This window comes from Magnolia sinica, chromosome 4 (assembly GCF_029962835.1).
Source record: "Magnolia sinica isolate HGM2019 chromosome 4, MsV1, whole genome shotgun sequence".
In the NCBI taxonomy this organism is placed as follows: Eukaryota; Viridiplantae; Streptophyta; class Magnoliopsida; order Magnoliales; family Magnoliaceae; genus Magnolia; species Magnolia sinica.
The window spans coordinates 18,941,634-18,967,314 of record NC_080576.1 but is presented as its reverse complement, the minus strand read 5'-3'; the positions used below and the strand labels follow the sequence as shown (position 1 = coordinate 18,967,314).

General features: G+C 40.2%; 1 protein-coding gene across 1 annotated transcript; it reads left to right on the top strand.

Annotated features, from left to right (window-relative positions):
* Positions 1-510: 510 nt before the first annotated feature.
* On the top strand, positions 511-8,046 carry LOC131242666 (farnesylcysteine lyase). Its single transcript, XM_058241457.1, has 5 exons — positions 511-1,071; positions 1,209-1,382; positions 6,425-6,784; positions 7,195-7,370; positions 7,454-8,046. The coding sequence occupies exons 1-5, from the start codon at positions 553-555 to the stop codon at positions 7,719-7,721; spliced, it is 1,497 nt and encodes a 498-aa protein (XP_058097440.1). The 5' UTR covers positions 511-552; the 3' UTR covers positions 7,722-8,046.
* The last annotated feature ends 17,635 nt before the right edge of the window (positions 8,047-25,681 follow it).

Here is a 25,681-nt window from a genome sequence, read left to right as displayed (position 1 = left end):
TTTGTGTCTAGGTTTAACTGAGCTTCTTATCCACATTATTTTTGAGTTTATGCCCTAAAATGATTCCACAATTGTTCAATCTAGCTTCGTATCTACCTTAGTTTTGAGTTCAAGCTCTAAAATGAGCCAACAAAACTAATGGACACAGATAACATGCATGCATCATGGTGAACATACCCAAAGTTAGGTGACTCGGCCCTCAGTTTTATTGGAGATGGTCCGATTTTACATTTTCTTCCCATAATATTGTTGAAAAATCTAAGTGAAACTGAAACATTTAAAAATATTTACAATAAATTAGCAAATAATTTAAATTTTTTAAAATATTGGTAGAAAAATAATTAATTATAATATTCAAATACCAATTATGATGGGATCTCCAAAAATAAAAAAAGCTGCCGAGATTCTAAAGTATCACGATAATATCGTTTTATTAATTTTGCGCGCGAATGTGGCGATATTTTCGAAAACGTCAACCATTTGTGTCAGCGTAGTCTTCATCCGCTCTCGTCTCTACAAAGGAGAGGTACAACGGAATTCCGAGCATCAGCAATGGAAGAACCAAAACTCTCCTTTGGCGGAGCCATACGCCTCATATTCTCTCTCCTCATTCTCTCTTCTGCTGCTGTCTCTGCAACATCTCCTTCTCGAATCTGCATCATCGGCAGCGGAATCGGCGGTTCTTCCATCGCCCATTTCCTCAAGACGTACTCTAATAAACATCTTAATGACATCCGAATCTTCGAGAGGAGCGGCCGAGTCGGAGGCCGTATGGCCACCGTCTCGATCTCTGGGGACGTGTTCGAGGCCGGCGCTTCCATCATCCACCCCAAGAACTTCCACGCCTTAAACTTCACCGCTTCCCTTAACCTGCGCACCAATTCCAATGACGGTGATGATTCCTCTTCCTGGTTCGGAATCTGGGATGGCGCTCGCTTCCTTTTCAAGACACTCCCTCCGCCCTCCGAGTCGAAGCCTTCCTTCTATAAGAAGATCGTCTCGCTCCTCAATTCCCTTCTGGTGTTCCGCCGATACGGGTTTTCGCTCCTCAGGATGCAGCGATTCGTCGATGTCTCTCTCTCTCTCTCTCTCTCTCTCTCTCTCTCTCTCTCTCTCTCTCTCTCTCTCTCTCTCTCTCTCTCTCCTGTCTATTTGAGTATTGAATTACATTTTTAATTTTTAATTTTATTTTATTTTATTTTTTACAGAAAACTGTGGACAGATTCTTGCTTTATTACTCGGATTTTGAATCTCGACCTGTTTTCACGACCGTGGAGGAGATGCTTAAATGGGCTGGTTTGTATGGGCTTACTCAAAATACTTTGCAGGAGGAATTGACCGATGCCAGGTTATCGCAAGAACTGATATCGGAGCTCATCACTGTAAGCTCTTTGATTTTTTAGGATATTCTATCAATCTCTCTGTTTCTTTGTATTAAATTTTCCCACTGTAGATTTTAGATGGGTTTTTAATCATTGTTAAGGTTGTTGTTTCAATTAATTTAAGCTGGAGTCGAATTCAGTGGTGGGCGTTTCTGGGTTTTATTAAGCAGAATCTTATTTTGTGATTTTATTGTTATTATTTTGGCTTCTTATGCTGCTTATGTAGAATTGAATGTTTTCTTGTAATTCAGAAGCTTATATCACTGTATATTTGTTGCTTGGGGTGCATTTGGATGCACAAGTGGATTGGATTACAAACCTTCCGTTTAATTGAGAGGAAATGGCAAGAGTTAATGATGTTTCCTAGCATTTATAGTGAGGAAGCTACTTTCAAATTGCAGCTAGGTTCCTTTCAAGTCGGAGTTGAAAGTAGCGTTATTGCAATTTCACTGCCAGACCCTTAATAAGCATGTCAAGGGGGTGGACTACAATCCCCTTATCTCTACTCTATTAATTTGATAATTGCAATCTAGTTTGATAAAGCTTCCAAATGCACATTGCATGAAGGCCATGGTTTCTCTTAGTTGGAAACAAGCAACAATGCCTCATGATGATGATCATCATCTAAGCCTTATGCCAGTTAATTGGGGTCGGCAGACAAGCAGCAATGCTTCTGATGCTGAATATGTTTTGTTGCAGGACTTTTGTCTTTGCACTGTAGAGAACACCAAATGCCCTGGGGTAGTATGATTCCTGAAATCCATCTCCTTTTTTGTCACCCAACTCCAATGCTAGCTCACTCCCATCCTGTTATGCTTTCATTTGACATTTGAAGTCAGGATCCCAGTGTTTATCCCCCATATCATCTACATTTCAACCTTTCATTTCATTCTTAGTATGGCCCTAGATGGAAGCCATGGTAATCAGACTTTGTAGTCATGCATCCAATTCCAGTTTTTTGCCCACACGAGCTTCCAGGATGCGTCGCATCCAATGTTTCAATGCAGTCTTTCCTACAAAGACAACCAAACTGCACGCACCTCTTGATTTGTTTTCTTATCTCCTTCAACAATTTCCCATCTCTTGTTTAATATAGTGCCACCATTTACTTGATTTGTGTCGCATTGAGACCATGGTTTCTTAGCTTTTGATAGCTTGTTCATTATGAGTGATCCCTTCATCATTATATGACAGAAGGATGGCGACTTTTTTGAAAGGCAAGAAAGAAATGGATGGCTACTTGCTCCAGAGCTGTTTTAGTTTTCTTATGTGGCCATTGAATCCATGTTGTGGTTGGGCCTTCAAGTTGCAATCATGAAGGATTTTTTTAGTTTTTCACTTTTCAGGGGGGTGGGCTGCTCTTTGAACCCTGATCAAGGAGTCCCGTTGTGGGTATAACTGTTTTAGGGTCTTGGTACAGTCACCCACTCTCCTGTATCTGTTTCACAACCATGGCAAAGGTGATGGCGTGTGAACTGGCCAACTTTCTGTCCTGTAAAGCATGGCTCGTCTTATAGCTATCTTATAAAATTTTCCCTTTAGTTTTGTTGGTATTCAGCAATCACATAAAATTCTAGAGGCACATCTCATCCACCCAGCTCTAAGCAGGGTGGGCTGCTCTTTGAACCCTGATCAAGGAGTCCCCTTGTGGGTATTAACTGTTTTAGGGTCTTGGTACAGTCACCCACTCTCCTGCATCTGTTTCACAACCATGACAAAGGGGATGGCATATGAACTGGCCAAACTTTCTGTCCTGTAAAGAATGGCTCATCTTATAGCTATCTTATAAAATTTTCCCTTTAGTTTCGTTGGTATTCAGCAATCACATAAAATTCTAGAGGCACATCTCATCCACCCAGCTCTAAGCCATGAGCAACCCCCACCCCCTCTCTCTCTCGCACGCGCACGCCCACGTGCTTGGGGCTGCGCCTCCAAGGTAATTAGTGAATCTGTCTTGAATCAATTAATAGAAGGTTATCGACTGTAGGTTTCTTCTCTATGAAGGACAAAATCCTTTTGTCTTCAATTGTTTTCCTTAATTTTCAAATTTGAACTGACGTTAGTAGGTGGGGAAAATGATTGGATTCATTTCTTTGGAGGGTTATAGAGGGAATTCCATCCTTTTGGAGATCTTGGATGTGAGTACTACCCTTTGTAGTAAGGAATGACTCTGTAGCAGTAAATATTGGCAGGTGAGCCAGTTTCTGGTTTCAAATTCCTTATTGTCACTTGAAGTGAAGTGCTGTTTTTCATCGACCTCGAGTGGGATAGTCAGGGGATTAATGTCTTAATCACGTCCTATCCTTGATAGGTTGTTCTTCAAGATGCCTTATGGACAAGGCCAACCATCTTTAGCTGATTGTTTCACCCTAACGTAGGATTGGTTCTAACAACCAGATTTGGTGAGATTTCTCACCAAAACTGTCCAGTTTGATTGGTATCGTAACTCGTAAGTCCGTCGTAAGCTTGATTTTGATGGAGACAGTTGGCATGCTTCATGATTGCAGTGACTACAGTCTTTCGTGGTATCTTCCATATTAGGAAAGATATGCAAGAACTTTTGCAAGACTATTTAGCTGATTCATGAAGGCCAGGCGGGCCATCATTTGCCTAATGTGCTATTGCTAGTCTGCCCTTTTGATGATTGATGGTGGTTCTCCAAATATCATCTGATAGACTGTGTGATACCATGATGGATTTCTAGGATGTCATATGATGTCAGAGTGTCGTTGGTGAGAGGTGAAGTTTCACTTGTTGTATGTGTGTACATACATAGGTATGTGTAGCCACCCAGGGAAGCTAACTCGGTCGCAGCTGAGATGGCTAATTGAATGTTGTGGTATCCAAGTGCTGTGTTTTAGGTTCAGGGTCCTACTTAACTGGCAGGTCTTATGTGTTTTTTTTTTTCTTTTTGCTTTTTGCTTTTTTGCCAAGGCCATGTTTGGATATATGATGAGGACATCGTGCACACGCACGCCCACACACCACCACCCCTACACACGTACGTACGCAAAAGGAGGACCCCACCATCGATCTGGCTCGATGACGACGTCCAGGGAGGGCCTCCAGCTAGAAGACAAGTTTTGGTTCAGAAAAGTGGGCCCTATAGTCAAGAAAAGCCCATCATGGGATCTCATGATTGTGGCCCACTCGTCGGATTGATTTCATATTTTAGGTTTTGCTTATTGTTATTATTTAGAGCATTGTGAACGCTTTAGATTTATCTGTTTGGTTTTTATTTTAGTTTACTTCATCGCCAAGTAATAGGTTGCGCACATAGTGCGAGTTTTTGGGTATAAGATTTTTTCTATAAATAGGCACCCCTTGTAGTTCTTTTGATTCATTGAAGTTAATAAAAAAATTTCTGCTTTATTTTTCTGCTCTCTTCGTGAGTTGTGGAAGAATTCAAAAGTGGGTGCGAAGCCCTTCCTTTTCGAAGGGCTAACTACCGTGGTGCGAAGTCACATCGATCTCAATTCACCATCATCTTCCATCATTTTTTTTTCCATCTTCCCCCACCATCCATACTTCGAATTTGTCCTTTTGTTGCATCAGATTTCTTCATTACAGCAGGATTCCAGATTTCGGCCCGCAGGCGAGCTGAAACTTAGGCGGAGCACCACGCACAAACCTTACATCGGATCGAGCTGAGATTTGGGGGTTTTAGAGTCCATCCCTGGCCGACCAAGGCCAAGGTGGCCTTTTTGTGAATAGTGGGCCCCACACACGTGCGGCCGGGATCACACGCACGTCCGTCTGGGCCATTATTGCTGTCCACACGCGGGATCATCTTTTGGCTCAGGTTTTTATCCTCTTTTATCCTCTCATAGCCGTTTTTCATGAATCCTAACCCTAGATTACATGATCCCTAATTGATTTGCCACTTTTTATCACCTTAGGGTTCCTTGAATTGAAATTAGGGAATCCCTTGGATTAGAGACTGATTTTTATGCATGAGTAGTTGATTTTATTTCCCTTTGACATCGTTTGGTTTATAATTTTTATTGGTCCAGTCCTAGCCTGTGTCGGCTTGGACCCGCGTAGATTCCCCTTTTTAATTGAATGTTTGGATTTTCATGTGGGACGTGGAATTTGTGTGATTGTTTCTGAATTGGTAGGATCTAAGCATGAAATCTTGCATATCATATTTAATTTTCCATGTCCTGCATCAATATATGTATTCTAAGAGAAAAGAAAAGAGAAGGTAATGATTGGGCGATGATTATTTCCATGAGTACTATAGAAGCATGTATTTCACTTTTTGGGGTCGTGTTTGAATAGCTAGTGGAAATCTCATATTTGTGAAGCAAGGGTCACTCGGTTTCTTGTGCCAAAGAGTCCTATATCTTTGCTATACAATCATCTCAAACTGTCACATCAATGAAAAACCTTCTTCATTTTCATTGATTGCTATGGATTGGTGATATCCAAACATGCCTTGATAGTAAATTTTTAATATACTGCTAAGCTATAGTTAAGAAAAACAAACTCAGATTGTGATTTTGGACATTTTGGACCAAGGTATTCTGTAACGGTAACAGTGGCCATAATGGCCACCACCATTACCTTTACGATACGAGGTAACGGCTGTTACGGCCCCCGTAATGGCCGTTATGATATCTTCTTTTATTGAAAGGAAAAACCCAAAAAACCTGCATCTGCCCCATAATGTTGAAAAACAATCCGAAAACCTGTATATGCCCTGTAAAGTTGAAAGAAAAATAAATAAATATGAAAACCTGTATTTGCCCCATTACAGGGCTGTTACGGCCTTTACATGGGGTGTAACGGGCCTTTAATGGTGGTTACGGGTCATTTTTTTCATAACAGCTGTTACGACCCCATAACATGTAATGGTTGCCACCGTTACCTTTACGGCCTTTACGGCACACCATGTTCTGGATAGCTCTAAACTGCAGTTCCGTGGAATTTTGCTAACTGTTTCTTGATTCTTTTTTTAAATTTTAATTTTTTATGTTCCATATGTAGTGAAAGTGCAATGGATTGCTACTTATGTATACCTTTCATATGGACTTCTTCAGGTGATCACCAGAATCAACTACGGTCAAAATGTTACCATCAGTGGACTGGCTGGGGCAGTTTCTATGGCAGGCTCTGATGCAGGACTATGGTCAGTTGAAGGAGGCAATTGGCAAATTGCCAATGGGTTGATCCGTCATTCAAATGCATCTTTGCATCTCCATGAAGAGATAACTTCAATCTCCTATGTTGAAGGGTATTATGAGCTCAACTCTACCAAAGGGAATTCTTACAGTTGTGAAGTTACAGTAGTTGCAACACCACTAGATGAGCTGAACATCAACTTCTCCCCATCAGTTTCAATTCCCAAGAGAGAGTTACAGCATACGCATGCAACATTTGTGAGGGGACTCTTAAACCCTGTGAGTACTGTATCTATTCTCTTGCACGTGGTTCCCTCCGACGAGTTTTGCAAAGTCCCACCTCCACATGTCACCACACACTACTGTTTGGCACATCTGTGAGACATTTGATCTGTGTCGGATGGCCCAGCCATGCAGATGACCTGGTCCAAACATCTGGCCAGTATGCTCATCATGTGAGCTGTTCCTGTACATTGAATGTGGACCAATGATAACTTTTAAACCATCCATTGTTTTCATACATTGGTGGGCCCAGATGATGCATGTTCAGATGCTCAACAAATTTGACAATTTGTAGAGCTGTGTGCTGCTTTGTCTCTTTTTACATGTCTTATGGGTTTCATGATTCGTATCTCGTAATGCAACATGCCGACAATAACTGTATGACGAACTTGTATTTGTTTCCGAAGGCATATTTTGGCCTGAACTTGGCATCAGAAATTCCCGACCTAGTAGGTACAATCGAATCTTCTGAAGTACAGTTTTCAAGCATCTCTGTTCTCAAGAAATTCAGTGAAGAGGATAAGACTTACAAGGTGTTCTCACGGGCCCCAATGGAAGACAGGTTACTAGATCTCATCTTCAGGTAAAATCTTGTGATTTGTGGTACCTGAAAGGATTTTGTAGGCATCACCGAATGCTAACATATGTTTCCATGCCCATTGACAGTGCTAGGAAGGAGACTGTCCGGATAAACTGGGCTGCATATCCCCATTACAAGGCTCCGGAAGATTTTGCACCATTCTTGTTGGATGGGTTGCATCTGTACTACATAAATGCCTTTGAGAATGCAGCAAGTACTATAGAGACAGGTGCCGTTGCAGCTGAAAATGTCGCACGCCTTATCCTTTCAAGGCTTCCTTCTGGTTCACCTTCAAACTTGCCAAATTTGATGAGATCTGCTCCCCATGAAGAAAGCATGCATGTAGATTTATGAGGAAGATGTGACCAAGCATCAGCATTTTCCAGATGGCCTGGTGCATTAGACCAAACTTGGAAAATGGACGAGCAAACCTGGAAGAAGCTCTATGGGCTCTTCTTCTAAATGTAACATTTTAGAGAGAGAGAGAGAGAGAGAGAGAGAGAGAGAGATGGGAGGACTGTTGTATCCGTTAGTGTGGTAAAAGAAAATGAGTTTTGTTCTAATCTATTGATGGATTCTCATGGATTCCATAGTACCATTGAAACATACATTCCTATGGATTTCATTTTTAAGCTCTTGTTTGGATAGCAAGTTGAGATCTCATATTCTTCTTACAATAGCCACCCGTGTATGTGTGTGTGAGAGAATTTGATTATAGTGCTTTGGTTGGTGGAATTTATTATTTTCATTTGCTATTCAAACATGGTGACTCCGTCCCATCATAGGAAGAGTGCTTCATAATCCATTCTTTCTTTCTTATTTTTCTTTTTCTTTTTTTAAAGGTAGCACTTTCAAGGATTGAAACATGGATTGATCACTCTCACAATCTCTACTAGCTCGTCTACCATCTTTTTTCTTTTCTTTTCTTTTTCCATTATCTAAATAGACCTGCAGTATATTTAATATGATTCAATGGATAATTGGTATGGGCATTTCTTTATCAGCAACATCATGAATTTTTTTTAGGGAAATAAATAGATATGGACTAGACTCTTATGTTAGTTTTGCACCATTTAAAACATGGTGGTGACTCTTCTAGGGTACGCATGCTATTGTTTTATTGCAACCCAGGTCTAAATCCCCAGCCTAATTGTGGATGGACCATGGTCCAAAATTTCTTTTGATGTGATAATATTTACTATCAGATTTTCCGCCTTGAATCTGGACTACTCACTATTGTACTTTTAACCGTCCATAGTAAGTGGATTGTTAGGATTGCTTGAAGTGCATCTTGGAGATATGCTCCATCCAAAATGGGACCAACACTTTGGATGGTCTGGATTACATGTGAGGGGGTTGAGTCGCCACCAATTTTAAATGGTGCAAAATTAACATAGGAGTCTAGGCCAAACAGACCAAACAGAAATGGAAGAGAATGTTGTAGTGAAATTTACGACTGTGGACCCCACCTTTTATCCAGTGGTTTTTTGGAAGCAATACAAACTTAGAATACGCAGTTGGACCTCCTCGTACGGAGTCGGAATTTCAGGACGAAAATACCCCCACCTTCCTTTCGAAGACAAGCGCTGACGCTCCACCAACCGAGAGTTGTACGAACGGCTCAAAAGAGATCAAAGTAACATCGCCCCACAGCCATGTATTTATTATATCCACAACGTTCATCCATATTTCGTGATCGTTTCAGAGCATTATCCCAAAAAAAAAAAAATCATATCCAAAGATCAACTGTTCCACACCACAGAGAGCAGCGGGGAAATTGATTTTCACCGTTTAAAATTTTGTAGGGCCCACCATGACATTTATTTTCCATCCAATCTATTCATAAGGCCACAAAGGTCTTTATGAAGAGAAAAACAAATTTCATAATCATCCAAAATTCTGTAACCCTGAAAAGGGTTTCTATGGTAGACGAATTCCCCACTGCTTTTTACAGTGTGGTCCACTTGATAGTTAGATCTATCTTATTTTTCATCTCAAGCTTTAATATGAGCTTGCCAAATAGATGGACGGTTTGGATATAACACAGACCTCATGATGGGACCTACAAAAGTAACATTGTAAAAAAAAAAAAAAAACATCACAGATGGCCGCGGCACTACCGCCGGTTTGGCGGCAGGATCGGCGGCAGTGCCGCCGGACCGGCGGTAGTGCCACGGCAGTTTGACTTTTTTTTTTTTTTTAATGGAGAACTTTTTCTCCCTTACATTTTTCTCTAATACATAATTAAGTAAATATTTTTCTGTCTTTCAATTCATTTCTTTGTCTATTTATTTAACAAGCATATCTCCTAAACTAGAATGATTTACTTAATGTACCACATATGATTTTGGGGTAGGAGAAGCTAATTAAGCCAACCAACTTAGTTACTTTCCAAGATTCCATCGGGTCGATGGTCGAAAATCCATTTCATTCAGTTCGAAAATCCATTTCATTCAGTTTGTAGTCAATTTCAATCACTTCGCGATCAAACTGGAAATTCAGCAGGGCAAACATAAAATTAAGTGAAGCAAACAAGAAATTGAGTGGGGAAAACTAAAAATTTAGCGGGTAAAACATGAAATTGAGTAAGGCAAATATGAAATTAGGGCTGAAAGTCGGGCCGGTTGGTTCGGGTTGGTGCTCAACCCTAACCCAACCCAAGGTTCCTATACCTAAACCTTGACCTAACCCAACCCAATCTTGGGTTGGGAATTCTCAACCCAAGCCCAACCCAAGAGAGCTCGACGGGTTGATTAGGTTGGTCGAGTGTATACATGTCTATTTGGGAGAGAGAAATCCGATATATCTTATTAGCTTAAGTCGTTGGAAATGACGTGGACAAATAAGACCCGACATCACTAGTGTACCTTCTACACATACAATCCACACTCAATTATAATTTATAAGTAACTAATATATTGATTGGGTTCGGGTTGGGTCAGGCAACCTGAGACCTCAACCCAAACCCAACCTAAGTTTTATCGGGTTGGTGTTTGTATAGCCCAAGCTTGAGATTGGACCTGATATATCCTGCCCGAGTATAACCCAATGTTGGGTCGGTCACAGGTCGTTCGAGTTGAACCCGCCCAACTTTTAGTCGTAGATGAAATTGAGGGGGGCAAACTAGAAATTCAGAGGGGCAAACATGAAATTGAGCGGAGGAAACTATAAAATCAGTGGGGCAAACTAGAAAATCAGCGGGGCAAACTAGAAAATCGGCGGGACAAACTAGAAAATCAGGGAGGCAAACATGAAAATCAGCGGGGCAAACTAGAAAATCAGCGGGACAAACTATGAAATCAGCGGGGCAAACTAGAAAATCAGCGAGGCAAACTAGAAAATCAGCGGGGCAAACTAGAAAATCAGCGGGGCAAACTATGAAATCAGCGGGGCAAACTAGAAAATCAGCGAGGCAAACATGAAAATCAGCGGGGCAAACTAGAAAATCAGCGGGGCAAACTATGAAATCAACGAGGTAAACTAGAAAATCAGCAGGGCAAACTACAAAATCAGCGGGGCAAAGTACAAAATCAGCGGGGTAAACTACAAAATCAGCGAGGCAAACTAGGAAATCAACGGGGCAAACATGAAATTGAGCAGGGCAAACATGAAATTCAACGGGGCAAACTAGACAATTAGCGGGGTGAACTTAATAGATATTTTCATTGCTTAAGCCGATAAATCTAAACTTATTCAATGTTCAAATGGACCACACCAAATGAAATTTTTAATTGAACTTCTATTGTTGATCATTTCTTAAGGGCTATAGAAGTTTTGGATCAAGCTTATAATTATTATTTTTTCTATTAATCCATGTCTGTATGATCTTATGAATAGGTTTGATAACAAACAAACATCACTATTGGGCCCATTATGGTTTCAACGGTGGAAATCATTATGCTCATTGTTTCCCGTGGTGTGATCCCTTGGAAATGACGTGGACAAATGAGACCCGACATCACTAGTGTACCTTCTACACAAACAATCCACACTCAATTATAATTTATAAGTAACTAATATATTGATCGAGTTCGGGTTAGGTCGGATAACCTGAGACCTCAACCCAAGCCCAACCTAAGTTTTATCGGGTTGGTGTTTGTATAGCCCAAGCTTAAGATCAAACCCGATATATCCTACCCAAGCCCAACCCAATGCAGTAGGGAATTGAACATCTACCATTGAAACCCTTTTAGGGGTTATAGAAGTTTTGTATCATTATGAAATTTATTTTTCCTCTTCGTCAAGTCTTTGCAACCCTATGAATGAACTCAAATGAGGAGGATTTCTCACAAACATCACAGTTGGCCCCACCTGAGTTTCTAATGGTTGACGCTCATTCAACACTGTTTCCTGTAATATGGTATAGTTGAGATTTGGATATACCTCATTTTTGGTATCATACCATAAAATGATCTGGAAAAATATATGGACGGCATGGATGAAAATCATACATCATGATGGGGCCCACAGACCAGCGACGATCCGCCATTGGCGGGTGGCAGGAGGAGTACCCAATCTGTTTCTGTGAAAAGGAGGGGTATTTTCATGAAAAACAACGGGGCAAACTAGAAAAATGGCGGGGCAAACTGAAATATGAGTGGGGCAAGCTAGAAAAACAGCAGGGCAAACTGAAGTATGAGCGGGGTAAACTAGAAAAACAGTGGGGCAAACTAGAAAAGTAGCGGGGGAAACATGAAAAACAGCGGGGCAAATATGAAAAACAGCAGGGAAAACAAACATGAAAAACAGCGGGGGAAACTAGAAAAACAACGGGGCAAACTAGAAAAACAACGGGAGAAACATGAAAAACAGCGGGGAAAACATGAAAAACAATGGGAAACCCAAAACAAGTGGGCCAAACTAACGTTTAAACATATAAAAACAATGAAAAAATAAGAAAAACAATGGGAAAAATATGAAAAAAATAGTGGAAAAAATATGAAAAACATGAAAAATAAGAAAAACAACGGGAAATATGAAAAACAATGGGAAAAACTAGAAAAACCAACGTTCCATGAAAACCTATTGAAAAACTCTATGGGCCCATCATGATAGATGTGTTTTATCCATGATAGGTGGCTGTCCATTTTACCTGCTCATTTTAGAGTATGAGCATGAAAGTGATGCAGGTCTAAACAAGTGCAGCTCAACATTTTTGGGGGCCTTAGGCAAGTCATAAAAATAAGGCTTAGAATTTAATTTTTTGAGAACTTAATTAGCAATAAAGTAGGTAGTTGTGATCCTAGGTTTTAAGAGAAGAATTTATTGAGAATGATGTTATTATTTTGAAAAGAGACGATAGAGTTGAACTATTATTATTGATAGTTCTAGTTTCTAGGATTTGTTTTTACTAGGAGTTGGAAACATGAGCTCCGCTATTTTTCATATTTTCCCCGTTGTTTTTCATGTTTTTCATATTTTTTCCACTGTTTTTCATGTTTCCCCCGCTGTTTTTCTAGTTTGCCCCGCTGTTTTTCATGTTTCTCCCGCTGTTTTTCATGTTTCCCCCGCTGTTTTTCTAGTTTGTCCCGCTGTTTTTCATGTTTTCCCCGCTGTTTTTCTAGTTTGCCCCACTGTTTTTCTAGTTTACCCCGCTCATACTTCAGTTTGCCCTGCTGTTTTTCTAACTTGCCCCACTCATATTTCATGCTTACCTTGCTCATTTTCATGTTTACCCCGCTCTTTTTCATGCTTGCCCCGCTCTTAGGATCGATACCAAGACCTCAAGCGTTGAAACGAGGTATTTCCACTCAGTCTGCCAGTTGAGCTATAGATCTAAGTGATAGCTAGATCTGTCTTATTTTTCGTCTCAAGCCTTAATACGAGCTCGTCAAATAGATGGACATTTTGGATATAACACGTACCTTATAATGGGACCCACAAAATGCCGTAGGAATTATAACGAAAAAAGAAAAAGAAAAAGAAGCTAGTGAATTAGGGTCAGTGGGACCCTATAGCTAATGGTGAAAATAAGTGTTTTAACCTGATAGAGGGAGGTGGTTTCACACATACTGCATAGTGGGCTATATAGAGCATGAGTGTAGGCCTATTTTAGTTTGCCCCGCTGTTTTTCTAGTTTGCCCCACTCATATTTCAGTTTACCCCGCTGTTTTTCTTGTTTGCCCCGCTCATATTTTAGTTTGCCCCGCTGTTTTTCTACTTTGCCCCGCTCATATTTCAGTTTGCCCCGCTGTTTTTCTTATTTGCCCCGCTGTTTTTCTAGTTTGCCCCGCTAGATTTTCAACCATCGACCCGAGGAAATCTTGGAAAATAACTAGGTTGGTTGGCTAAATTAGCTTCTCCTACCCCAAAATCATATGTGGTACGTTAAGTAAATCATTCTAGTTTGGATCCTTACTCTTGCTCGAGTGGTAGACTCTTACGAGTTTCAACACCCGGTCAAGCGTTTGAGTATCCATAGGTGGTGAAATTCCACTAGTGTGAGTGTGTGGGGGTGTGTGTGCATGTGTAAAAAAAAATCATTCTAATTTAGGAGATATGCTTGTTAAATACATAGATAAAGAAATGAATTAAAAGATAGAAAAATATTTTTATATACTTATATACATATTTACATAATTATGTATTAGAGAAAAATGTAAAGGAGAAAAAGTTCTCCCCAAAAAAAAAAAAAAAATTTGCCAGACTTCTGCGGCACTGCCGTGGCTGCCTATATGTTTTTTTTTTTGTGCTTTTATGGGTCCCATCATAAGGTCTGTGTTATATCCAAACCGTCCATCTATTTGGCGAGCTCATATTAAGGATTAAGACGAAAAATAAGATAGATCTAACTATCCAATGGACCACATTCTAAAAGGCAGTGGGGAATTGAACGTTTACCATTGAAACCCTTTTAGGGGTTACAAAAGTTTTGGATCATTATGAAATTTGTTTTTCTTCTTCTTCCAAGTCTTTGTGACCCTATGAATGAACTTAGACGAGGAGGATTTCTCACAAACATCACAGTGGGCCCCAACTTAGACGGGGGAGGATTTCTAATGTTTGACGCTCATTCAACACTGTTTCTAGTAATGTGGTACACTAAGATTTGGATATACTCATTTTTTGTCTCATACCATAAAATGATTCGTAAAAATATATGGATGGCATGGATGAAAAGCATACATCATGGTGGGGCCCACAGACCACCGACCGTCCGACATTGGCAGGTGGCAGGGGGAGTACTATTTCTGTGAAAAGGAGGGGTATTTTCATTCTGGAATTTTTTGTCCGTACGGGGGAAACATACAAATGAGCGAGGCAAACTAGAAAATCAGCGGGGGAAACATAAAAATGACGCTTGAGGCAGTGCGCAACATTGATAGGGAAGCTAGAGGCGGCAATCTCATTCTTAAGCTTGACCTTGAGAAAGCCTATGACAGGGTGGATTGGGTTTTTCTCAAGAAGGTGATGAGGTGATTTGGTTTTAGTGACAGATGGATTTCCTTGATGGAGGCATGCTGAGAAAATTACTGGTTCTCAGTCCTTTTCAATGGAGAGCCTATGTTGAAGTTAAACGTTGATGGCTAGGCTCTGTTAGATCCTCTCATGTGTAGTGTACAGGTTGTTTTCCTAAAAGGTGGGGTCCACAGTCGTAAATTTCTCACGATTCAATGCGTAGAGTTTGCCAGTCCAACAATTTTTTATTTATTTATTTATTTATTTATTAATACATGGAGAACTTTTTCTCCCTTACATTTTTCTCTAATACATAATTAAGTAAATATGTATATATAAGTATATAAAAATATTTTTCTATCTTTCAATTCATTTCTTTGTCTATTTATTTAACAAGCATATCTCCTAAACTAAAATGATTTACTTAACGTACCACATATGATTTTGGGGTAGGAGAAGCTAATTTAGCCAACCGACCTAGTTATTTTCCAAAATTCCATCTGGTCGATGGTTGAAAATCCATTTCATTCAGTTCGTGGTCAATTTCAATCACTTCGTGGTCAAACTGGAAATTCAACGGGGCAAACATGAAATTAAGTGAGGCAAACATGAAAACTAGAAATTTAGCGGGTAAAACATGAAATTGAGTAGGGCAAACATGAAATTAGGGCTGAAAGTCAGGCCGGTTGGTTCCAGTTGGTGCTCAACCCTAACCCAACCCAAGGTTCCTATACCTAAACCTTGACCTAACCCAACCCAATCTTAGGTTGGGAATTCTCAACCCAAGCCCAACACAAGAGGGCTCGACGGGTTGATTGGGTTGGTCGGGTGTATGCATGCTAATATTTTCATTATTATATTAGTTTATTATATTTCAATATAAGACTTATTTTTTGTATCTATGATTTTATTAATTATATACGTGATTATTCATCATAAAGAACTTCATTTTTTTCTTTAAAAAACCAAGCTAAAATATAGGACTACCCCTTTAAAAAGTCATGTAGCATAGCACGCATTCTATTTGGGAGAGAGAAATCCGACATATCTTGTTAGCTTGAGTCCTTGGAAATGACGTGGACAAATGAGACCCAACGTCACTAGTGTACGTTCTACACAAACAATCCAAACTCAATCTATTTGCCCCGCTACTTTTCATGTTTCCTCCGCTGATTTTCTAGTTTGCCCCGCTCATATTTCAGTTTGCCCCGCTGCATTTCATGTTTCCCCCACTGATTTTCTAATTGCCCCGCTTTTTATGTTTCCCCCGCTGATTTTCATGTTTCCCCCGCTTTTAGTTTGCCCCGCTACTTTTCTTGTTTCCACCGATTTTCATGTTTCCCCGTTGATTTTCTAGTTTGCCTGCTCATATTTCGGTTTGCCCCACTGTTTTTAGTTTGCCCCGCCGATTTTCTAGTTTGCCCTGCTTTTTTTCTAGTTTGCCCTAGTTTTTTCCGTTGATTTTCTAGTTTGCCGTTGCTTTTCATGTTTTCCCGCTTTTCCGATTATCAGTGTTTTCATGTTTCCTCCGCCGATTTTCTAGTTTGCCCCGCTTCTAGTTTTTTCCATTGATTTTCTAGTTTGCCCAGTTGTTTTTCTAGTTTGCCCTACTGCTTTTCATGTTTCCTGCTTTTCTAGTTTGCCCGCTTTTTATGTTTCTCTCAGATTTTCTAGTTTGCCGTTGCATTTCATGTTTCCCACTGATTTTCATGTTTTCCGTTGATTTTCTAGTTTGCCTACTGCTTTTCTAGTTTGCCCCGCTGCTTTCATGTTTCCCTCGCTGATTTTCTAGTTTACCCCGCTCTTTTTTATGTTTGCCCTGCTCTTTTTCATGCTTGCCTCGCTCATTTTCATGTTTGGCCCTCTCATTTTCATGTTTGCCCCGCTAATTTTCATGCTTGCCCTCTCATTTTCATGTTTGCCCCGTTAAATTTCATGTTTGCCTCGTTGAATTTCATGCTTGCCCAAGCAAATCATTCTACTTTGGATCCTTACTCTCCCTCGGGTGGTAGACTCTTAGGAGTTTCAACACTCGGTCAAGCGTTTGAGTATCCATAGGTAGTGAAATTCCACTAGTGTGAGTGTGTGTGCGTGTGTAAAAAAAAAAACAAATCATTTTAATTTAGGAGATATGCTTGTTGAATACATGAACAAAGAAATGAATTAAAAGATAAAAAATATTTTTATACATATTTATATAATTATGTATTAGAGAAAAATGCAAGGGAGAAAAAGTTCTCCCAATACAAAATTTAAAAAAAAAAAAAAAAAAGAACTGCCAGACTGCCGCTGTAGCTTTTTTTTTTTTTTTACTGTATTGCATGTGTGGGTCCAATCATAATGTTTGTGTTATATCCAAACCGTTCATCCATTTGGCGAGCTCATATTAAGGCTTGAGATGAAAAATAAGATAGATCTAGCTATCAAGTGGACCACACTGTAAAAGGCAGTGGGGAATTGAACATCTACCATTGAAACCCTTTCAGGGGTTACAAAAGTTTTTGATCATTATGAAATTGGTTTTTCCTCTTCATCCAGGTCTGTGACCCTATGAATTAACTTAGATGGGGAGGGATTTCTCGCAAACATCATAGTGGGATCCATCTGAGTTTCTAACGGTTGATGCTCATTCAATCTTGTTTCCTGTAATGTAGTACAGTTGAGACTTGGATATACCTCATTTTCGGTCTCATACCATAAAATGATCTGAAAAAATATATGGACGGCATGGATGAAAAGCAAACATCATGGTGAGGCCCATATACCACTGACTATCCGCCATGGGCGGGTGGCAGGAGGCGTACCCAATCCGTTTCCGTGAAAAGGAGGGGTATTTTCGTCCTGGAATTTGTCGTCCGTACGCAGAGGTCCAACTGCGTATGTTAAGTTTGTAGTGTTTCAAGAATATCCAATGGATAAAAGGTGGGGTCCATAGTCGTAAATTTCTCAATGTTGTATGGCTAGGTAGTGTTGCATGTGCAGGATCTCTTGCTTGTGATCTATTGTTCAGCACCATGCATTGCTTTTTCAAAACCCAATTGCAATTGAAATTGAGGCTCGCCAAACAAACATGAAAATCCAGATACTACTTTGTACTCAGGCTAGCCAAACAAGTCAAAATTCAAAAATTACAGTCGGACCTACCGCCACATTTTAGAAAGAGAAATGATAAGGTACTACCTCAGGACCATATGCTACCGGTACTGAACTTTTTTGCCCTCTCTATTCTCATCTGATCCGTTCAAAAGGTCAGCCCTGTAATGAAGATCACTAATGTGAAAATCAGGCTAATCCATCCATGGGGTAGGCCAAACCATTGTGTTGGATCAGATTGTCGATCTTACATTCGTTTTGGTGGTGTGGCCCACCTGATGAGATCAGTCTAATTTTCATGCCTGATTATATTCATGATGTGTCCAACACCTTTGGCATGGCTGGGCTATCCTGCACATGTGACCATAGTAAATGAAGATTTCCAACTGTTTATGCCATGTTGACCCATTCATGGGTTGTGCCAAAACCTGCCTGTTGGGTTAGATCGTTGGTCCTATGTTCATTTTGATGGTGAGACCCACCCAATAGTTGAATCGACCTGACTTCCACTCCTGGTAATACTCATGATGGGACCAACCTCTTGCATGGCTGAGATGTTCAAGGCACGTGACACTGGTGGAAAAATGAAATAAAATTAGTGCAGCACTTGTTTCATTGGGGAATTATTTGATACTCTGGCTGCATGTGGCGCTTGATGTGCAACGCAAGCCCCTGTAAATGGTACATGTGGTTTATATTAATTCACAAGTAACTGTCTTAAGTTGTGAAACCCACTGTGTCAAATATTATAAAAATCAGATTGGTTGAACAATCCTAACCTCTGATGACTAGACTCCTGTTTATTGGAAGGATACCAATGAATATTTTCATTTTTAACTGTGCAAGAAATGGCTACTAATCTAATAGTCAGATAAAGAATAATATAAGCATAGTTTTTCGGTTCATGGTTCATCTAAATGGTTACACATTTTTTGGACAGTTTAATTCGAATTTACTTATATACCACAGATGCAATTTCTAAGTGCCTGAATATCATCCATCAAATTCTGCCAGAGTATCAAATATCTCCTCGGCAAAAAAAAACAAAGAAAAAAAGTCACTACTTTTACTGGTCCACAGAATAACAGTACCAATTGATTAATAATTAATTAACCCATAAAAAGAAAAGAAAATAATAATAATAATAACCTGAGTAGATACCAAAAACACCACAACCTGCACTCGCCCATCCATCCATTATTTTATTTTTTTAATATATGTGTGTACCAACGAAGGCTCGTAGTCCGCGGGCTACTAAATGGAGGCTCCTAGAATCCACGGGCCCCATTTGCCCGTGCCACACTTTCTCGGCAGCGGATGGGGCACTGACCCACTAAAGCGTACTGAGTAAACTCTGTGGGCCCACTATGATGTATGTGCCTTATCTATACCGCCCATCTGTTTTACCAGCTGATTTTAGCGTGTGAGCAGAAATTTGAAGCATATTCAAAGTTCAAGTTGTCTACGCCACAAGAAAATAAAAAACTGTGAATTGATTTTCTACCATTGAAAATTTTCTGGAGTCCCCGAAGTTTTGGATCAAGCTATATTTCTGTTCTCCTTCGTTGAGTTCCATGTGACCTCGTGAACAGGTTGGATGACAAATAAACATCACTGCGTACCTTTTGAAGGTTTCAACTGTGGATGTCACTATCCCCACTGTTTCCTGTGGTGTGGTCCACTTGAGCTTTGGGTATACTTCAATTTTCAGCTCATGTTATAAAATGAGCCATAAAAGCATGTGGAGAGCATAGATTAGATAATATAATCGTGGAAGCTACGGATTTAGTTAGGCCCATCCATTTTTATTTTTATGTTTTTGTATCAGTTTAGTGTGTTGGCCTAAAACTAGGCAGACCCAGAGCTCGAGTGGATTAAACTGCTGCAATAGAGTAGATTAACCCTCGGTTGATAACCTATTGTGAGCTACGGAAGTTTGGGAGCATGGATATCGAGTCCCCCAGGATTTGAAATGCTCCTCTTGTGTTTGGCACCGTGGATTGGAATCAACTTTAATCCAAAAGTAGATATGCAGGTATATTTACAAGGGTTTGAATTTAATTACTAAATCAACTTTAATATCTCTAATTAGTAATGTATGTAATGTTTGGCACAATGGTTGTAATAAGCCCGCTGAAATATATGCATTGCTCAAAAATGATGAAATTCCAAGCCTTGGATGGGCTACAAGCACAAGATCATGACCGAGTGACTAACCAACGATTTTTAGTCATTGATTTACATTAACAATGTTTGGACGGTGTTGATCATCATATTAGAGTAATTATATTGATGCAATTGATAATCTAATTGTTTTTGGATATCATTAGTGTGCGATGTGGCTAATAAATTAATAGTATGATGACACGCATGTTATACATACAACCATTGAAAGGATTTTAGGTGTAATCTAAGCTCTCACCATGGATTTCAAACCCTTCTTAGAGGAGATTTGAAACTGCAAGTTACTTTATACTGCCAAACATTAAGGGGAATTGAAATCCCCTCAAATCCCTCCAAATTTATTGTGCCAAACAACCCTAAAAGATTTTAGGACTTTTATAAAAGGTTAGATGGAAAAAATATATCGTGTTTGGCCTTAAGAAGGTTTAAATGTGGGATTTATTATTCCAATTGCTTTCTATGGTGTGGTCTACTTAAGCATTGGATATGCTTCAATTTTGGGCTCAATCCTAAAATGAACTGAAAAAAAAGATTGACGATGAAGATGAACCACATACATTCAAGGTGGGCCCAACATAGTTTAGTCAGTACATTCATCATACTGAGTTACTCAATCCACGATTAGATTTCAACCAGTGGGTATTCTTCTGCTGGGAAGACTCCGTGTTGACCCCTTGTAAAAGCTCATCATGGCTCTACCATGATATATGTGTTTTATCAAAGCCCTCATTTCATTTTTAAATATCATTTTACAGCATGATCCAAAAAATAAGATAAACCTAAAGCTCAAGTGAATCATACTTTTTTTTGGCTTCTCAATTTGTTTTTTGTTACATGTGGTGTGTGTAAGCATATCGGAATTGATTCTGTGGCCTAATTCAAACCAAACACCTTTGACCCCAAGTGGCAAGATATGTAGATACGTTGAATTCGATTGTATATGATCAAGACCTGAGAAGATTGATTGTCTATTTAGCCACTCGTACAAAATTATTATGAGATGATTAAGTAATCGTCGGAAGATAGGGTTCTCAATTTGAAAATAGGTTGCACTTTGCTTTTCGTACAATATTTTTTTTGGTATAATAAATAATCAGAAATAATTACATTGAAAAATGAATACTCACAATCAACCACAATTCGACTCAGATTATGGTTAAACTTTATCACAACTAATAAAATAAAGTTAAAGCTATAATAAGAAAATATATATTGATTGATTTGTTTGAATGGTATAGGACAATCTGTTTTATTAATTTTCCTTACTAATTATAAGCTACTTTGGATCCAATTTCGTTTTTTTACTTTAGTTTTGGTGGCATGTAAGTCATTGTCGTATAAGTATTCCATATCTTTATGTTTCTTTGTATTTTTCTAATTATTATTCTTTCTGAACTAATTTTTGTCCCATGGACTTCTTGGCGTGCCCTGTACAATCCAACTCAATGCGAACTTTGCTTCCGCGAAAAAAAAAAAAAAAGTTACAAATATCTTCTAAATATTTTCTGCTTACTATATTGTTTTTGTGTAATAATTCGTGTCAATTTTTGATTAATTATTGGAGCAATGATTAAAAAATCGGGTACAACACTTTTTGAATTAAAAGTGGGCCATTGCTGTATTTTCTTTGATAGCCGTCTATTTGCAGGACACGGGCTTAAGGGACCTTACATTGTAAAAACTGTAAAGTTTGGCATCCGATAGACATTCGTGCCTCAACGGACATTTGGGGGGAGCGGATTGCCTTTATCTCTGTGCCAGAGGCTTTGTGGGGTCCACGGAGATGTCCGAGACGAATCCACTCCGTCCATCTGTTCTGAAAGACCACAGTAGAACGATTCTAAAAATTAGTTAGATCTAAAACTTAGGTGGGCAACACCAACAAAGCAGTGCAGCAACATCCACCGATGAAACCTCCCCAGAGCTGAACATGATTTTTATATGCCATCCAAACTATTCATAGAATTTTTACCAGTCAGATAAACTGTAGAAATAAATATCATCCTCATAAAAAAAAACTTCTGTCGCCGTCAGGCGTTCAATCCCCACCTTTTCGTGTGGTATGGCCCCATTAGTCTGTACTATTTCCGTCTTTAAAAACAGATGGAGGGAGTGGATTTGTCGCGGACATCACTACGGCCCCACACAGCCCGGGGCACCACGGGCCCGAATTAGGTGTTACCGGGTAACAGCGTAGTGGGCGTTACCCCTACCATGGGGCCCACATTGAAGATGTGTTTTATATCAACGCCGTCCATTCGTTTTCCCAGCCCATTTGAGCATGTGGTATAAAAAATTATGCAGGTACAAATATCAGGTGGGCCACACCACAAGAAACAGTGGTGATTGAGTTCCTCACCGTTAAAAAATCCAAGGGGGCCATCGTAAGGTTTTTGTTATGTTTACTTGCAATTCAACCTCTTGATATTGTCAAGAGGACTTGGATAAATGGAAAAAGGAATATCAGATTGATCTTTGTGGCCCATTAAAAAAAAAGTTTTTAATTGTTATTAATCAGTGTTTCTATTCTATTGGTATAGTGTTACTATTCTATTGGTATAGTCCACCTGAGATCTGGATTTTCTCGTAATTTAGGATCCCACACTAAAATGAGATGGAAAAACAGATGAACGGCGTGGATATACAAAAAAATACATCACGATGGGCCCCACACGGTTAGGTAACACCCTCTAAGCTGTTACCGGGTAACAGCTAGTCCGCTCTCGGGCACCGCACCGGCATTTGGAACCAGGTGGAGCCACCAATCCAATTTCCAGGGACACGGATCGCCCGCGACAGGGAAACGGATTGGCTACTCCCCCTGCCACGTGGTCGGTGCTCTGTGGGCCCCACCATGATGTATGTGTCTCATCCATGCTGTCCAACTATTTTTCTAGATCATTTTATAGTATGAGGCCAAAACTGATTTATATTCCAATCTCAAATGGACCACATTACAAGAAACAGTGTTGAATGAACGTTTAAAAACTTTTTGGAGGCCATAAAAGTTTTTGATCAGCATGATCTTTTTTTTCCCCTTCATCTGGGTCTGTTTGACCTAATCAACATATTGGATGTGAAATAAACACTACAGTGGGCCTTAGGAGGATTGCAATGGTGGATATCCAATCAATATTGTTTTCCTTTGGTGTGGTCCACCTGAGATTTACATTCCTCTCATTTTTGGGATCGAGCCCTAAAATGATCTTTAAAAATGGATGAACGAAATTGATGAAATACGTACATCATGGTGGGGCCCACAGAGCACTGACCACTAGCCATTGGGCTGGTGGCAGGGGGAGTAGCCAATCCGTTCTCCTGCGACAGTAAGCTAAGCTAGGTGGGGCCACGGGATGTTTGTGAGAAATCCGGCCCATCTATTCGTTCTGCGAGATCGTAGCAGGACATGGCCAACTCAAGTGAGCCGCACGAACAGGAAGAAGTTGAGGGCAAGGAAATCCCAACCGTTGAAACCTTAGTGTCCGTGATCTTCGCATGCCATCCATACCGTTCATGAGATCATTCCCACGGGGATGAACTGAAATCACAAAATATTAGCCTGATTTAAAACTTTTGTGGCCACACGATTGTGTAAACGGTGGACGTTCAATCTTCACCGTTTCGTGACGTACGGCCATCCAACAAATGACGTGACATTTGCTCATCTCGCGATGCGGGCCACCAGGAATGATGCGAGTGGCTCCGTATCGGTATGGGAGCCAGGCCGAAATGGCGGGACGCGGATTGCGTCCTACCCCGGTTATCCGTCCGGGCAGTGCCCTGTGGGGCCCACAGTGATTTAAGTATTTTATCCACTCCATTCATAGTTTTTATGATATTATTTTAAAATATTATAAAAAAAATTAGCTAAGTAAAGGGATTAAATGGACCACAAAGTGGGGATTGAACGTCCACCATTAAAAACTTCCTGGGAGATGGAGAAGTTTTGGATCAAGCTGATATTTGTGTTTTCACTTCATCCACGTGTACATGACCTTATGAATAGATTGGATGGTAAAAAAACATCACTTTGGACCTTAGAAAGGTTTCAACGGTGGTTGTCATTATAACTACAGCTTCCTTTAGTGTGATCCAATGGAGTTGTGTGCCTACTTTATCTTTAGGATCGTATACTAAAAGGATATGATAAAAGCGATGAACGGTGTGGATAAAACACTTAAATCACATTGGGCCCCACAGAGCCCTGCCCGGACAGATTGCCGTCCGGGCGGGGGTAGGACGCAATCCACGTCCGAAATGGCGGGACTTGCCTTCATTGCGCTCTGTACAAACGGCGGGCTTTGGGTTCCGTGGAGCGAGAGGGGCCCACTGATCCAGCCGTTGGGATCCCGCGACTGCTAACTTCAGTAGTCCGTGGACTACCAAACTAGGGCTGTCCGAGCTCTGTAAAGGGCCACCGTAATGCTAGGACTGCACGAGCAGCCTCCAGGATGACGGTGGTGAAAAGAGAAGTCGACGGTCAAAATTCAATGCAGTAAGACTGAAGCAGAAGTGATGAACGGTGGTGTGCAATTTGTGATTTTCAAAATACAGGTCATCCACTTTGAGTGTCAGTAAAACAACGGCTCCGATTGAAGCATCGCTCGATGAGATGGCTCTGATACATGATCTCCCATTGGATACTCTGGGGCTTAGAAAATCTTGGACCTAACATGAACCAGAAATTAGGAAGACTGGACATTCATTGGACGGTTAAAAATGAAAGATATCCAACAGTCCTGTTTCAATAAACCAGTGTCCACTAATCAGAGTACAGGATTATTCAGCCAATCTGATGCTGGGATTCTGACTCAGCGACACTGGGTTCCACGATTCAATCGGTTTAAAACGAGTCAATGTCTGCGTACAATTTTGAGTGCCTGTGTTACTGTGTATCAAACGTCCCACTCTGCCGGAGTATAATAAATAACTCCCGCCTCCCGGTTAGTAAATACAGCTGGGGATGATACGGTGGAGCATAATAACCACAGTATGGTAAAGCAATCTACCCTGAGGACACGTGACAGGGAATCTGAAAATCAGGTCCGCCCACACGCAGTTTCCTGGAATGGGTGATTTATATCTAAAGAATCGCTCTTATTGGACACTCCTGTCCGTCTGATCTGTGCTCATTAAAACGAACCGTTGAAAATAAAAACAGTTAACGGTCAAATATGCAGCATGTAAGGACTGTCTCGGAAACGGATTGGCCACTATCCCTGCCACCAGCCAATGGCCAGTGGTCGGTGCTCTGTGGGCCCCACCATGATGTATGTGTTTCATCCATGCCGTCCATCTATTATTTTTATAGATTATTTTATGATATGAGACCAAAAATGAGGTATATCTCAATCTTAAGTGGACCACATTATAGGAAAAAAGTGTTGAATGAATGTCGACCATTAAAAACTTTTTTGGGGGTCATAAAATTTTTGGATCAAGCTGATCTTTGTTTTTTCCCTTCATCTAGGTCTCTATGACCTAATCAACAGATTGGATGTCAAATAAACAGTACAATGGGCCGTAGGAGGATTTTAATGGTGGAAATCCAATCACTATTGTTTTCCTGTGGTGTGGTTTACCTGAGATTTCTATCTCCCTCAATTTTGGGATCAAGCCTAAAATGATCTTAAAAAATG

Bases quoted from the DNA above. Each gene is read 5' to 3' on its own strand.
- LOC131242666 (XM_058241457.1), top strand. From the start codon at position 553: ATGGAAGAACCAAAACTCTCCTTTGGCGGAGCCATACGCCTCATATTC. The intron at 1,072-1,208 runs GTCTCTCTCTCT...TATTTTTTACAG, and splicing joins GGATGCAGCGATTCGTCGAT to AAAACTGTGGACAGATTCTT. The intron at 6,785-7,194 runs GTGAGTACTGTA...TTGTTTCCGAAG, and splicing joins TGAGGGGACTCTTAAACCCT to GCATATTTTGGCCTGAACTT.